The sequence below is a fragment of the Colias croceus genome, chromosome 23, assembly GCF_905220415.1.
Source record: "Colias croceus chromosome 23, ilColCroc2.1".
In the NCBI taxonomy this organism is placed as follows: Eukaryota; Metazoa; Arthropoda; class Insecta; order Lepidoptera; family Pieridae; genus Colias; species Colias croceus.
Genome location: NC_059559.1, coordinates 694,374 through 711,945, shown reverse-complemented (window position 1 = coordinate 711,945; position 17,572 = coordinate 694,374). Strand labels below are relative to the sequence as shown.

The 17,572-nt window shown below is 36.7% G+C and overlaps 1 protein-coding gene across 2 annotated transcripts in view; it reads right to left on the bottom strand.

The window, feature by feature from the left end:
• Positions 1-7,873: 7,873 nt before the first annotated feature.
• The window catches only part of LOC123702118 (modular serine protease-like), a 36,830-nt gene continuing 27,131 nt past the window's right edge, over positions 7,874-17,572 (bottom strand). For both annotated transcript variants that reach the window (XM_045649763.1, XM_045649765.1), the window contains exons 7-15: positions 17,364-17,544; positions 16,324-16,427; positions 15,332-15,522; positions 13,899-14,114; positions 12,625-12,798; positions 11,638-11,762; positions 10,728-10,904; positions 10,179-10,341; positions 7,874-8,993 (exon numbers count right to left, since the gene is read on the bottom strand). In XM_045649763.1, the coding sequence (XP_045505719.1) occupies positions 8,791-8,993; positions 10,179-10,341; positions 10,728-10,904; positions 11,638-11,762; positions 12,625-12,798; positions 13,899-14,114; positions 15,332-15,522; positions 16,324-16,427; positions 17,364-17,544 (1,534 nt within the window). In that variant the 3' untranslated portion in view covers positions 7,874-8,790. The remainder of the gene's footprint in view (positions 8,994-10,178; positions 10,342-10,727; positions 10,905-11,637; positions 11,763-12,624; positions 12,799-13,898; positions 14,115-15,331; positions 15,523-16,323; positions 16,428-17,363; positions 17,545-17,572) is intronic.

The following is a 17,572-nucleotide window of genomic DNA, read 5'->3' as shown; positions in this document are numbered from 1 at the left end:
GTGACTTTTTTATTGTCTTTTGCTAACCATAATGCATGGACACATAGTTACTATACTCTTTGCATGGACCTATTTGAACTTATTTTTCTAATTCTATGTTATAAAATCTCTTAAGATTGGAAATACGGCAGTTACGTTTTGAATAATAATATCATACATAATCTTTATTTTAAACTATTTTAAATGATTGCATATGTCATTTAATTGCAAATTTTTTAATTTCGTGATCTTTTGAGATAAATAAATGAATTTCTTTATTTGCATAATGTGTGTACAAAGATAACAATATTACATAAAGGTAGGGTAGAATCAACACATTAGCCATAAATGGCGTGCAAATTAAATCAGCTCGAATGCTTATAAAAATAGCAATTATTCTATAGGAATTTCTACAAAATTGTGTCAGCGGCAAATTTAAATGAGGTTTGTAACAACGTTAGCAAAAAGCCTTTTTTGTTAAAGAGTGTGAGTTAACAGTTTTTAATTCAGATTCTTTCCTGAGTCAACTCCCGGTAGGTATACAAAAAAATAACATAGCCATGTATTGTCTCTAATTATTGTAAACTAACTCGTTTTGAACTCTCTAGGCTGGTGTCAATGATTATCTGATGTAATGATACCTATATTTGTAAATAACTGTTTATGTTTATAAATATAATGTTAATTATTAATATCACCATTAGAAAATATGACAAGAACAGTGTAATTTTAAATATATACTGCTTTAAATAATAATTATAGCTGTAGGTACTTCAGAGCCATCACTGACGGCCTGACGGCTACATAAGCCACCCGCAGCATCCGACTTCCACGCCGAGCCGGCCAACAACATAATATAGAAGGCAAAAAGGCCAGCGCAGATATAGCGGAGCGCAGTGCAGCTCATTTTTCATTGTCAAACTGTGATCGGCGTTGTCCTAATTAAAATAAAATTCGAAATCAAATAACTACAATTTATTTCCGAAGAGCATCGTAGCGTCTAATGCGAGAGATAGCGCGCTGCGCTTCGCCATATTATCTGCACCGGCCCTTACTTACCTACTGCCTACTTTGAAAGCGTGACGCGTAATGCTTGCGGCTAAATTTTCACTGGAAATCTCTCAGGGAAATCTAGTCGATATATTATAATATTCTCCTAATAATTATAAAATATATACTTACATAAAATTTTGGTTTCATCAAAAAAACTATGAACGAAGTAATTCTGCAGTGGGATCTTAGACTAATAGGTTTTTCATATTTTTAAAAGTAATTACTTATAATGTGTGTGAATGAGAAAATAAAACACATTTCATCTACTGACACATTTATTCTTATAAACTTACATGAAATATACATTTATTTCATATCATCGAAAATAGAGACACCGAACATTGTAAGTAATATATTATTATGAAATTGCACTTAATTATATTATGTCATATTTTGATTTCAAAATTCAAATTCAAATTCAAATATTTTATTCCATGAACATGGGTACAATACAAGGTGTTATACAAATATGAGATCCAGCCATATTCTACCCGTCAAGGCATATGGAATTACAATTAATAATTTTATCCTAAATTTCAATATTATTATTAAATTATCAAATTCATTAATAATAAAAAAAAAATACACATCAATAAGTCAATAGTTATTATACATATTAAATGTCAAGTGATTTATCATTAATGTAGTCCCTTACACAATAATAACATTTCTGTACTAAAAGTTCTTTTAATTTAGATTTAAATAGAGCTGTATTTCCTATTTCTGCCATTGCCTTAGGCAATTTATTATACAATATTGGACCCATTCCAAAAATACTTTTAGAAAAGTGCCTTGTTTTACTAGGTAACATACATATTTTATGATTATTACGCTTACTTTGGTAGTGGTCATACATACTTAGATTAGATTTTACAAACATTATAACTTCATATATATATAAACATGGTAGAGTCAAAAGTACAAATTTTTTAAAATATGGAGCACAGCTGTCGGTTCGCTTTATACCAGATATAGCTCTTATACACCGTTTTTGTGATTTAAATGCCGTTTCTATATCTGTACTATTACCCCAGAATATTATACCATAGCGTAATATGGAATTCACATAGGCATGATACGCAGTTATTAGAGTTGCCTCGTTTGCTACTTTTCTCAGCATATAAAGGGCATAAGATAATTTGCTTAGTTTCGAGCAAATATGTTCAATGTGAGCCTTCCAATTCAAATTTTCATCTATGTATATACCTAAAAATTTTGTATCATCTATTTGCGTTAATAATTTATTTTTGTACATTATGTTCAGGGAGTTACTTAATTTATGTCTAGTAAATGTCATTAGTTTTGTTTTTTCTAAGTTTAATGTATGGTTATTCATTTTAAGCCATGTAATCATTTTGTCAAGGGAGTCTGTCACATCTTCTTTAAGGTTTATTATGTCTTCCGAAGTGAAAATTGTAGTACTATCATCAGCAAACATAACTATGCTATTTCTAGTGGCTTTAGGGAAATCGTTTATGTATATATTAAATAATAGCGGTCCCAGTACACTGCCTTGGGGTATACCATATCTAACAGTGTCAGGTTTTGATTTATATATTCTCATGACCCTAGTATCAGGACAAATTCGTTTTATTTGTGTATATTGCTTACGACCCGTTAAATATGATTTAATCAGATTCAAAATGTTACCCCTTATTCCATATCTTTCTAGTTTATCTAGTAATATTTTATGAATCACGCAGTCAAATGCTTTCGTCAAGTCCATAAATATAGCACAAATATTATCTTTGTTTTCTAGGCTTATCATAATTCGTTTTAGAAATTGATGAATGGCCATGTTAATAGATTTACCTTTACGAAATCCCCATTGTTCCTCAGCAAATAGATTTTTCTTTTCAAAATAATTATTGAGATGGTTATAAATTACCTTTTCAAAGACTTTCGATATAACTGGTATGAGTGCTATAGGTCGATAAAATTTAATGTCTTCCTGATTTCCTTTATTCTTAAATATGGGTTTAATCACAGTTATTTTTAGCTTGTCGGGATATTTACCACTAGTCATGCATAAATTTATAATATGACATAGTATTGGCGATATAATATTTGAAACTTTTTTAATGACACCAGTTGTTATTTCATCATATCCCGTACTATTGGTGTCGTTAAGAGAAATTATTATCCTATTTATGTCTGTAGGTGTTGTTGGATTGAGGAACATGGAATGAGATGTGCTAGGAAAATTTAGACAGTCTTTAGATGGGATGTCCAAAACATTCTGAATTTTTAATGGATTTGTAAAATAATCATTGAAAATTGTACAATTTTTAATGGATTTTCAATTTTCTTGTCATCAACAGTAATCGTAGATATTTCATTGAGTTTGTCTGTATTTTGTCTGCTTTTGTTTATAACGTTCCACATAGCCTTAACTTTATTATGTGCCGTTTTAATAAAATAGTCGTTTTGTGATTTTTGGGTCAATTTAATTATCCTTTTTAGTCGTCCAGAGTATTGTTTATAATTTAATTTGTTTATTGTAGTCTGATTTCTCCTGTATGTCCATAGTAGCTGACATTTTCGTATAGAGCATTTTTTTATACCTTTTGATATCCATCTTTGTCTTTTATGCGCAAGAACCCTTATTTTTATTACTGGAAAACATAATATATATAATAATTCAAACATGTCATAAAATTCATTAAATGCGTCATTTGCATCCTGCAATCTATATACTTCATTAAATGTCAGAGATTTCATATATTCTGTAAATTTTATTATATTTTCATTACTATAGTCACGTTTTTTTATGTACCAACTTCGGAAAACGTTTAGAGGTTTTATAGGACAGCACCTTTTTAACCGACTTCAAAAAAAGGAGGAGGTTATCAATTCGGCCGGTATATATTTTTTTTTTTATGTATGTACACCGATTACTCCGAGGTTTCTGTACCGATTTACGTGATTCTTTTTTTGTTCGATGCGGGATGGTGTCGAATTGGTCCCATAAAAATTTTATTCGGATAGGCCCAGTAGTTTTTATTTTATGAGCATTTTTGTCTGTAGGTATTTGTAAATTTTGCAAGTGCAAGTTTGAAGTCGGTTGTTTTTAACGCAGTTATCACTTGTAATATCACATACATCGTAATGGCACAGACAAACATACATTTATTTATTTTTTACTTTAATCTATTATCTTCTATAATGTTATTAAATTAATAATAGCATATAGAAAATGTGTGATATTATCAGATTTTATAGAAATATTGTTATAATATTCTGAAGGTAAATATGATCTTATTTTGATGACTATATGATGCCCGTGACTTCGCTCGTGTCACGCGTGTTGATAACCAAATAATGTATTTCTACATAGGAAATTATTCTATTCCTGTAACAAGATGGCAAGGAGAGTATTTTTGGTTTTAAAATTCAAATAACATTAAAAACGAAGGAACTTAATTTGAGCACCATTATAAGTAAATTCTTTACAAGAGATATTTTTAAAAGTATTATATCATACTTACTTAATATAACTAAAACTAACATTTTTAGAAAAAATTATTTATCAAAGAAAGTTAACTAAAAATATGCTTTTGGAATTAAGCCTTGCATGAATTACATTCGCAATACAATATAAAAAATACATTCTACTGAGATTCTTTAGGTAAATAATATATACTTTTTAGTTACAGAAACCCTAAAAACTATATAAAAATGGCAATCATAAAAATGCACATATTTCCTGGTAAAAATATTGAGATTTTTTTTCGAACTATAACTTCTTCAAAATTGACGCCCTTATTCTAATTTTCATAAATTAAATGTCATTTCAGATAGAAATAAGAATTTGAAATTTTAATGCCATAAGTACTTACTCGGCTATTAAAATTTCATATTCTTAATTTTAAGTATCAAGACGATTAGTCGATTAACCAAAATACAGATAAAACTTAAATTACTTATTATTGCATGTTACTTAATTACATCCTTTCATAAAACACAGACAATAGAGTCGAACGCAAAGCCGAAATGTACAACCTTTTTGAGCCATAGACAATTTTGGTCTACATAAATCTAGTGTCCGGGGGCACATGTAGGACCTCAGAGCAATAGGTTTATTGCTCTGAGTGTAGAACACCCGATTGGAACGAAGTCCCTGTCGTTTTGAAATAAGTATTTTAAGAGGCAAGTACCTACTTATTTATAATAATTAAATAAGTGAAAAAATGCTAATACACTTTTGCTATAGTGCGCAGTATAACAAAAGTGTCGTGAGGATTTTTCGTGACGTTCGCCTTGACTCCAGCCAGCATAGCAACTTCGTTCCAAAAATATTTAGATGTATAAAAATAAGTTGCGAATCATCATTTTTATTATTACCGCTCTACACCTTTTTGTTCGACTAAAGATAATATTATGTTCTGTAGCGAAAATGTTTGGCTTGAACGAACGAACTTTTTTTTTAATTCAGAACGAAGTATCGCTACAATATTTGAATAGTCAAGTTTACAAAATTCTACTTTCGCATTACAATTTTGGACGGTACGATATATATTTATTTATTTATTTATTTTAATTCTTTATTTAACACACACATAGGTACAGAAGATAAGAGAAAAACATATAGATAGGTACACATGTTAAATAGGCGGCCTTATCGCTTTCAAGCGATCTCTTCCAGGCAACCTTTGGATAGGATTCGATTTAAGCAATAGAATGAGATAGGTGGTGTTTAAGTTAAATTAAATTAAAAAGACAACAGACGAAAAAAAAATGATATAGGTAGAAATAATGACAGAGAAAAAAAAAATAATAATAATAATTAAAAATAAATATAATTTAAAATGATATACATATTACATATATAATACATTATAATAATACGAAAATAATTACTATAATACACATACATATATTCATACATACATACATACATACATGCAAATATATAAATAAATATACATATAGATATATTACGTCAAATATTATAGCTGATTAAAGAAATGGTCAAATATTTGTTTTTTAAATATGTTTAGTGATTGAGCGCGTCTTATGCTTATTGGAAGAGCATTCCACAAGAGTATAGCTTGCACATGAAACGAGTTTTGGTAAAATTTGGTCTTGTGAGGTGGAATTTTTAAAAGTAAATTTTCCGAGCAGCGCAGATTAAAGTCAGTGCTCTCTCGAAATTGGAATTTTTCCTTTAGGTAGCCGGGAGTTTTAGGATTAAACAGGACACGGTATAGGAGTTGGAGAAGGTGGGTGTTCCGACGCTGACGTATTGGTAGCCACTTGAGCTTTTTCCTGTATTGCGAGACGTGGTCATACTTGCGCAAGCCAAAAATGAAGCGTATGCAAACATTTTGGAGTCGCTCAAGTTTGTCCAACTGGATTTCGGTCAGGTCGGGATAACAGACATCGGCATAATCGAGGATGGGAAGGAGGAGGGATTGTGCAAGAGAAGTTCTGGTTGAGATGGGCAAGAAGTTGCGGATTCTCATGAGAGAATGAGATGAGGCAAAGATTTTCTTGTTAAGCTCATTTATTTGCGGTTGCCAAGATAGTGTTCGGTCAATAGTGATGCCTAAGCTTTTAATGCTATCGCTGAATGGGATTATGGTACCGTCCACAGTAATAGGGGGTAAACTAGACCAGCCTACCCTTGATATGAATGAAGAGCTGCCGATAAGAATAGTTTTGGTCTTAGTAGGGTTAACTACCAAGCCATGAGATCTACTCCAATTCATGATCAAGGACAGGTCGTTATTTGTGGTTGCTATGGCAGACGGTAAATTCTCGAGCGTGGACATTGTGTAGATTTGGAGATCATCTGCATACATGTGAGAGAAGGAAGTAAGAGAAAGAGAGATGGAGTTGATAAATATAGAGAAGAGAAGAGGAGAGAGGACGCCACCTTGTGGAACGCCAGCAGTGATGTCAGACCAGCTAGAAAATACGTTGTCAATTTTAATCCTTTGCTGGCGTCCCAACAAGTAACTTTTGAACCATACAATCACCGATGGAGATATGTTAATTGAGCGTAGCAGTCCCAAAAGTATGTCAAAATCTACGGTATTGAAAGCATTACTGAAGTCCAGTAACGTGAGAATGGTGAGCTGCTTATCATCCAATGCTGACCGTATATCGTCGGTGACCTTGGTGAGAGCAGTAGCCGTACTATGTCCGGGACGGAAGCCGGATTGGAAGGTATTTAGAATATTGTTTTTATTAAGGAAATAGCTTAATTGTTCATGAACTAACCGTTCGAGAACTTTGGATAGGAACGGAAGGATGGATATAGGACGATAGTCGGAAAAGGAAGTAGGGTTTAGCTTTTTCGGCAATGGAACGACATGGGCGTCTTTCCAGGCATTAGGAAATATTCCGTTGCTGATGGAGGAGTTGAATATGTGGGTTAAGACGGGAGCAAGGATATCTAGGATAGGAAGGATCATATTACGACCGATGCTATCACTACCGACGGCTTTGGATGAAATCGATGATATGCTCTTCTTAACACCACATACGGTGAATTGTTTGAAAGTGAACGGTTGATATTGAGGAGTCGGACAAGATGAAAGATTATTCAATGTGCGTGACTTAAGATCTGGATTAAATACAAGAGAATTATGGGTAAAGTGGTTGTTCATTAAATCGATGTTAGTGTTAGGAGGGAGAGATAGTTGCTGCTGTTTGCCAACTCCTAAGGACTTAAGAAATTTCCAAATCTTAGCTGGGTCGCCGTTCTCGACCGAATTGGAAACGTGGCGTCGCTGAGCATCTCTACACAAAGTATTGCAGTGATTCCGTATCCTATTATATTTCTCCCTGTTAGCCGGTGAGTTGTTAGATTTCAATTTGGATTTCGCCCTATATACCTACTATGTAATATTTAGCCAACGTTGAAGTAAAAAGGTGTAGATCGGTTCTTAGCGCTCCAATAGCGCGGGAATGCTGAACGTAGAATGTCACGTCACTATACATAATATTATGATCGATTACGGTACTACACACTACAGTCACGGTAATAAAATCTACAGTATTGATACAAGTCGCGGTCATGCTCACAAAAAATTTTCCCTTGAGTACCTCAAATGTCTTTGCCAATTGACATATCCATCCATTCAAATTTTTTGATAATATGTAGTTCACATTCGAAATTCCATTTTTGGGTGAAATGATTCGTAATTTCCCATTTGCGTGATGCGCGGCGGCAAGTAAAACCGCGTAACTCCGATAAAATTGGCGTAGCGTAAATCAGTATTACTTTACTGTAGATATTACTATCGTGTTACAGTTGTAAGTAGCACGTGCCCTCAGGCCGTATTATGATCACTTATTTCCAGACTGTTTACGCCATTAATTGATCATAATTGATTCCTATTATGATCGCAATAACCAGCTACGGTTAATCATGCTATAGTATGAGTTTGTCAGTCAGTTCAATTCAGGGCGTAAACGGTCTGGAAACAAGAGGTCATACGGCCCCAGTGCATTACACGTACCAAGATCTTTGGCATCTAGAGGTCCAGTTGCAAGTAGCCCCTTACGTATCTCTGGCATCTAGAGGTCCATTTGCAAGTAGCCCTACACGTACCCAAATCTTTGGTATCTAGAAGTCTAGTTGCAAGTAGCCCTACACGTACCCAAATCTTTGGCATCTAGAGGTCCAGTTGCAACTAGCCCTACACGTACCCAAATCTTTGGCATCTAGAGGTCCAGTTGCAACTAGCCCTACACGTATCTCTGGCATCCAGAGGTCCACCTGGTCCGACATCTAGAGGCCCCTACAGTCTACACGTACCAATACTCCCTGATGAGCGACTCGTGCGACACGACCTCAGTGAAGCTGGTGAGCGCGTACAGGTTGCAGAGCGCGCCGTCGTCCGCGGGCGGGCTCGTGGACACGATCCCGCGCAGGTAGTAGCGCACCGTGCCCTGCACCCGCGCGGGGAAACCTAACCCACCCCCGCTGTCGCCCTTGCACACTGTTGTGCCTAGACACAAACACCCAAAGTTTTTATATATTTATTATTTACTAGCGGTCCGCCCCGGCTTCGCCCGTGGTACATATTTCGCAATAAAAAGTAGCCTATGTTCTTACTCAGGGTCTAAAGATTGTCTGTGCCAAATTTCATCAAAATCGGTCCAGTAGTTTATGAGCCTATTCGTAACAATCATACAAACAAACAAACACAGTTTTCCTCTTTATAATATTATTAGTGTAGATTATTTAACCATTTATTGTACCACACCATTTAACATTAAAGTATATAATATACTAGCTTACCGCCCGCGGCTTCGCCCGCTTTCTCTAAAACGATTTGAGATTTAAACTATCCTATCTCTCAAGTTGGATCGAACTGCACATGGTGTGCGAATTTTATTATAATCGGTTAAGTGGTTTAGGAGTCCATTGAGGACAAACATTGTGACACGAGATTTATATATATTAAGATTATAAAGAACGTGCTAATCTCAGAAACTACTAGTCCGATTTAAAAAAAATATTTTGGTGTTAGAGAGCTCATATATCGAGGAAGGCTAGGCTATATGTATATTATCATCACACTAAGAACAACACTAGCGGAGCCACGCGGGCGAAACCACGGGTCGCAGCTAGTTAAATAAAAGTAATGTCTAAAGGGTCACATGTGGAACACGCTTTGGAAAAGCAGTGATTTTAAAAGTCGACAACACTTCTGCAGGGGCCTCTTAGGATGAATATGTGGACTCGCTTAGAATCAGGCGCACATGCCCGTTTGCCAACTCCATTATAAACTCGTGCCCTGCACGAGCGTGAGGAAACCCAACCCACCCCCACTATCGCCCTTGCACACTGTTGTGCCTGGGCGAGAAAATTAGTACTTACCGAACGTTTTGAAAAAGCAGTGGCTATTGGATTGGATTGGATTAATATTATAAATGCGAAAGTAACTCTATCTGTCTGTCTGTTACTCAATCACGCCTAAACTACTGAACCAATTTTCATGAAATTTGGTATGGAGTTATTTTGATACCCGAGAAAGGACATAAGCTACTTTTTATTCCGGGAAAATGACGCAATCCCGGAAATGCCACGGGAACGGGAACTATGCGGGTTTTTCTTTGACTGCGCGGGCGAAGCCGCGGGAGGAAACCTAGTTATATTATAAATGTAAGTATAGTAAAAAAGCACTCACCATTCCCATAGCCCGCGCAAATCTTATCCCCCGACAGAAACTCGCGGTACGACAGCTTGCTCTTATTCACGCATTCGTCGAACGGCACGTACGGCATGTCCAGTACTTTGAGTATGGGCGACTCGGAGCCTCTGTGCCCGGTCGTGAGGCCCCAGCCTGCTACCTGAAAGGTTTATCAGAAATCATTCGTTTAATTTAAAATATAAAATATTAGGTTTCCGCCCGCGGCTTCGCCCGCGCAGTCAAAGAAAAACCAGCATTAGCTCCCGTTCTCGTGGGATTTTCGGGATTGCGTCATTTTCCCGGGATAAAAGTAGCCTATGTCCTTTCTAGGATATTAAAATATCTCCATACAAATTTCATGAAAATTGGTTCAGTAGTTTAGGCGTGTGAGTAACAGACAGACAGAAAGACAAAAAGATGGCGCGTAACGGAAAAATGTTACATAAAAATTTTTTTCAACCCCGAAAAAGAGGTTTCACTTCAAATATAATATTCATACACAAAAATATTAAATCAAAAGTAACGTTTAACAAATGATAATCCAACCTTGCCAACATTGCCTCTCTTCAGCTGCTCCTTATTGAACGTCTGGGAGAAGCTCAAACAGATCGGGCGTATGAAGGTGCGGTAGTAGAACGGTTCGGAAACAACAACCACCGCCATGTCGTACTGGTAGTTGATGGCCGCGCCGTAGTAACGGTCGGATAGCTTTATCTCTCTTACCTGGTGGGGAATAGATATCTTTATTTATTTATTTACTAGATTTCCGCCCGCGGCTTCGCCCGCGTTTGCAAAGGAAAACCCGCATAGTTCCCGTTCCCGTGGGATTTCCGGGATAAAAACTATCCTATGTGTTAATCCAAGTTACCCTCTACATGTGTGTTAAATTTCATTGTAATCGGTTCAATAGTATTAGCGTGAAAGAAAAAAATAACAAACATACACATACACATGCATAGTTACAAACTTTTGCATTTATAATATTAGAAGGATTTTAGGTTTGAACTTTGTATAACTATGTCTCTTATTACTACATAACATATTACTAAATAACTATTGTAAATGGATTATTATACACATAATAATTTTTAAATTGAAAACAGTAGAGCCAGATATTGCTATGATCAAATTAAATTCCATTTTATAATATCAGTTTAAATTAAAATTAAATCATGACTCATATTAATTGATCTTGAATACACATGCATACTCATAAACTTTCGCATTTATAGGCTGGTTGCAGAGCTTGACCGACCGTCAGTGCGTACCGTCGGTCCTGACGATACATCAACAATGTGTATGACTATGACACTAATGCGCATGACAATACGCGTGCGTATGGTCGGTCTAGCTATGAACGGTTTTATGAATTTCCATACATATGACAAGCGCGACTGACGTACGCACTGATGGTCGGTCAAGCTCTGCAACCAGCCACAATATTAGTGATACTCACGTTCCGCTTCTGCGCGTAGAGCGCGTCCTCGGGCGCGTCCCAGTGGCGGTGCAGCTTGCCGACCGCCGCCGCGAAGTGCCACGCGGGCAGCGCCCCATACTGCGGGCTCCAGAAGCAGTGCGCCGCTGGACATACATACATATATACAGGGTGTCCCACTGTTGGTATACTAAGCTCAAAGGAGGTTATAGTTTTGCATACGCTGAGTACTTAAAAAATACTTATAAAATTCCAGACGCATTTTTTTTTCAAATAAATAAATTCTTAAAACTCTATTTGTACACCCATAACAAGCAACCCGCCCACTTTGCCACCAGCACGTGAGCTATCGTTTAAAATTATGTTTTCATAAACGAAATGCTCACATTAAGAAGCGGTATATGCCGGCTGCGCGAAGCTAGAGAAGAAAACATTGATTTTCAGGAAAAATTAAGCAAAAAAATTTTGACGTAATTTTGTTGTTTAAGTATTTTTTACGTGATCAGTGTATGCAAAACTACAAGTCCCCTCGCACTTAGTATACCAATAGTGGGACACCCTGTATAGATATACAAAAAAATATATAAATTTGAAATTGATATTTTGGTTTTATGGCTTTCAAATTCTTTATAAATAATTTATAAAGAATATAAAAAATTCGATCACGAGGCGGGACTCGAACCCGCATCCTTTCGCGCCATTCCGGAGCGGGTGCTTGACCAACTCAGCCACTCGTGACCCGAGTTATTCTATATAAATTCGATTGCTCTGGATATTTCTCGTTTTGTTTTTAAAAATTTATTATGGCCATTTTAATCATTAGGTTAAGTACTTTCGATATCAGTTTAAAGTTTTTTGATATCTGCAATAGTCACCCTGTATAATATGTATATAAATAATTATATGATGTAAGGACAGAGAAGATAAATAACTTACAATAAAATAGAAGTGTGAAATATCGTGCAATGATAGATGTCATGTTTTGTAATTTCCCTCCCAGTCACTCACCAGACAACACAATAGAGTCACTGATGAGCGACCCGCCGCATATCTGCTCGTGCGTGGTTCCCGTATTGCTAATGTTCTTCCAGTAGATGCCCGCGTGCCACGACACTTCACCGCGCTCGACCACTTCCCCGCCCAGGATCAGTGGAGTTCCGCGTGGTGTTAGCGTGCCGCACTCTGCGACAAAAACAAGATATTGCCATTGAGATATACATATGGAGACGACACCGCCTACATCACTTATGTTTCGCTCAACATACGCCATATGGCGTAACTGCACGCTCATTTTTTGTTTTAAAGTGAAACGCATCAAATATGTCTTCGTGTGTGTATTATATTGCACAAATAATACAAATAATACGGAAAAGTGCAAAGGAATAACTTTCATCGATAAGTACCTAACTAGATAATAATTTTTAAAACTTAGTTAGAGCAAAAAAATGGCGCACAAATTTTGTTCGTGGTATCTCCTCCATACGTAGTTTTATTATCTCAATGGATACTGCTAAAAAAAACTGCCACGGTAAAGCTATTGCATGCTATGCCTTCAAGCCACACCTCCGCCCGTCGGAGTGAGGAGCGTGAGGTTTTTTCGTTACGGAATTTCTAGATTCGGTCCCCGCGCTCAAGGCCCGCGATAGAAGCTATGCAATAGCTTAAAAAAACTTGTGTCAAGGGACTCCTGGATGGAACGAATTTTCTTTATCTGTGAGAGAGAACTGACTGTCCGGTTGGCTTTAGTTAGTAGTAGGCTAGTTAGTAGTTTCGTTAGTAGTGGCCCTGACTTCCAAGCCAGGGGTCATGGATTCGATTCTCACCCGGGGCAAATATTTGTGTGATGAACATAGATATTTGCACTGTGTCTGGGTGTTAATTTTTATCGACGTAAGTATTTATTTAAAAATTATATATGTTTGTTCATCAGCCATTTGGTTTCCATAACACAAGCGAAAGCTTAGAATGGGATCAGATCGTGCCGTGTGTGAAAATGCCCTGAAGTATTACCTATATATAACTATATATAAAAAACTTAAAGGTGACTGATATAGTGATCTATCAACGCACATCCCAAACCACTGGACGTATCGGGCTGAAATTTGGCATACAGGTAGACGTTAGGACGTAAGCGTCCCCTGAGAAAGTATTTTAATCAATTCTACTCCCAAGGGGATAAAATAGGGGATGAAAGTTTGTACCATGAACATTTATCGTTTCCACGCAGGCGAAGCTGCGGGCAACAGCTAGTTTATTTGTATTTATTTATTCCCCACACGCACCTGGGTCACACTTGGGCCGGTAGTTCCACGTGCCGTCCCTGCACACCATGTAGGGCAGGTCGGTCGCGCTGAAGTAGTTCGGTCTGCGGCACTCGGGCTGCACGATGGTGCCCTCCAGCTCCTCACCGCCGCACTTGCGGGTGCCGTCCGCGCCCGACCAATCCGTCACCACGCAGTTGTATACCACGCTCTCGGACGGCTCCAGCTTGCACGATCCTGAATGTATAGCAAAAATAAAAAAAATAAAATAAATAAAATGTTGTGTGCTTTTATGAAACCACGGTAAAAGTGAAACTTTTTTTCACACTATAGGCAATTAACTAGAAAATAATCGTATTTGTACGATAATTATCGTACGTATCGTGCGTCACGCGACATGCGCTACACAGACCAAAAAGTTCGAGACGATGTAATAAAAGTTTCACTTTAAAATCATTTATTGAACAAGGTTCCTTATTATAAAGAATTAAAGATTAAAAAAAATGTGTATTTTGAAGACGTAGTGTAGGTAGGGTGTGGGTGTGTGTGTGTGTGTTTGTATGTGCGTATGTATGTGTGAATAATGTGAGTTGTATGTATAAGCAAGTGATAACTGCGTTAAATACAAACGACTTCAAACTTGCAACAATTACAAATACAGACAAAAATGCTCATAAAATAAAAACTACTGGGCCTATCCGAATAAAATTTTTATGGGACCAATTCGACACTATCCCGCATCGAACAAAAAAAGAATCACGTAAATCGGTTCAGAAACCTCGGAGTAATTGGTGTACATACATAAAAAAAACATACTGGCCGAATTGATAACCTCCTCCTTTTTTTTTGAAGTCGGTTAAAAAGTAATAATAAATCCTACCATAACATTATAAACTAGCTTTTCGCGTTTTCAAAGAAAAACCCGCATTGCTCCCGTTCACGTGGGTTTTCCGGGATAAAACCTATCCTATGTGTTAATCCAAGTTGCCTTCTACTTATATATGTGCTAAATTTCATTGTAATCGGTTCTGTAGTATTTGCGTGAAAGAGTAACAAACACACACACACATCCTCACAAACTTTCGCATTTATAATATTAAATAAATAATAATAATAAATATTTTTAGGCCGAGTCACATAAACGGCTCAAATATCTGGTTATCGAGATATGGGGCGGTGTGTCTGCCGAGATAATCCCCATAGTTGTGTCCACCAATAGGCTGATTCCTACCTCCTTAAAACAAAATTTAAGGAGGTGAGGTATTCCTGAAGCCGATTTTTTTTATTTTCCGTTTAAAAACAAATTACAAGTGTTAGGCACGTTTAACGCCTAACACGTTTTGTAATTTTTTGGATTTCCCAAACATTTTTTTTTTTTCATTTATAAGTAAGAATTGTAAATGTCATACATTTCCCTGAACAAATAAATCTATCAACAAAAAAAGTATACTCACGCTCACACCTGGGGAACGAAATATCCGACCAGACCCCATTACTGCAGAAGAAGCTCTCATTCCCCACAACCTTGTACCCTTGGAAGCAGATCGTGTTCACGTAAATGAGGGTGTTCTGCGCGTCCTGCAGGATTATGTTGGAACGGAATGCACCGTTCTTGGGGTGTGGGGGGAGGGCGCAAATGTGCGGTCTGGAATATTAATTAGTAAATATTAATTATATTATTATTTTTTCTCCTGTATATTATATAAAACTAAGCTCTGTAAAGCTGGCGGTGAAAAATTCGCGAAATTAAAAAAAACGATGTGTGGCACTCGGGGACTGCCGCGGTTGCGCTATTGCATGCTATGCCTTCAAGCCACACCTCCGCCCGTCGGAGTGGGGAGCGTGAGGTTTTTTCGTTACGGAATTTCTCGATTCGGTCCCCGCGCTCAAGGCCCGCGATAGAAGCTATGCAATAGCTTAAAAAAACAGCGCCAGAATTTGTCGCTTTTTTTGTTGCTAATTAGCTTAAGGTGACGATTTTTTTTGCTCAACCCGATCGTTTGAATATTCGCAACAGTTCTAGCTTTACATTAAGGTAGCGTGAAGAAATCGTAAAAAAGATGGTTGGATAAACGCAGGTGAATTTGTTGTTGCAAAAAAGTTTAGATTTTGATTTTTTTTCAATAGCGCCAAAATAACACTGGCCACGTCACTGTTGATTTTCGGTAGTTAAACATAAAAAACAATTTTTTGCTGCTCACATTGTTCATTGCGGCTTACAACTATTAAAGTGTCGATACAAATCAAATTCAAATTCAAATTCCTTTATTTGCAGAATGTAGATTTACATTTTTTATCGCCAACAAACTGCTCTACAGTTTGGCGAAAATTTGTAAAAGCAAAGATTTTTATATCAATAAATAAAAAATAAAAAAAATTGGTTTTAATTCCACCTAGCCCCCTTTCGCAACTTCGTTCCAATAGGTTTTGGTACGAATCAACTCACTGTATTGCTGGTGCAGTGGTCGTGGTGGTGGTGGTGGTAGTGGTGATGAGTGTTCGCTTGCACAGCAGCGCGTCCTCGTCCGAGCCATCCGCGCACTCTTGTATCTGTAAGTGAAAGTGGTGTCTGTTTGTCATTTTATACATCAGATTTGTGGATTTGGGAGTAAACTCGAGTTCTATATTGAATGTTAGTAGGTAGGTACTAGGTACTATACGGACAACGGATATATGATTATTATCAATAACTTGAATAAGTAACACACACACACACACACGCACACACACACAGACACAAACACACACTTATTCACTCACACAGTCACATTAATAGGTTCACTTTTACTTTTATTTTTGTTTTTCTCAACTTTAATGCTATGTTGTTGATATTGTTTGTTCATATAAATATTTTGTGTTTCATCAAGATTGTAATTTTACTATTATTTGTATGCCTTGTAATTGACGTTTTTATATGTAATAATTAGTATTCTTTATTTTTCTTTATTTGCTATGTATATAATATGTATTAATATTTGTATTTATTTATCTATTTCCTACTTTTATTTGCACCTTCTATAATGCCTCGCTATGCTCCTTCTACTATCCAATTATTCATTTTTCTTCATACTTTTCCTATATCCTAAGGTTGCCTGGAAGATATCGCTTCTTAGCGATAAGGCCGCCTATTTGTACCGCTTCGTTTGTGTATTATTTTTGTTTGATTTTGTTTTGTATTGTGTGTGCAATAAAGTGTTTTTTATTTTATTTTTTTTATTTATAATTTCACGAAAGATGACCACGGCGCAGAAGGCATATTTTAGGTCCCTTTGGAGGTGCGAGGTGAGGCGCGGGCGGATTTAATTTTAAATAAATAAAAAATAAATTATTTAACCAACATTAAAATATTATTTTGTCTAAAGTCTTTTCTTCATAATGACGTTTTAAGTAGACGCAGACGGCCGCCATTTGTGGCCATCTTTCGTGAAACGTACTGTACCCTAAAAAAATGTGTGTGTGTGTGTGTGTGTGTGTGACGTCACTCACGTCGTTGCAATCGGCGCCTTCATCCACACACGCGCCGTACGCACACTGGAACAAGTTCGCGGAACATACAGCAGATGCACAAGCGCTCAGTTGTTCGTCGGAGTGATCTGAACAGTGCGAGATGCCATCGCAGGCCAGGAACAAGTCTATCATCTCTCCGTCCGAGCATCTGAACTTGTCCCTGGAACGTGTATAATTTTTCGGTGGTA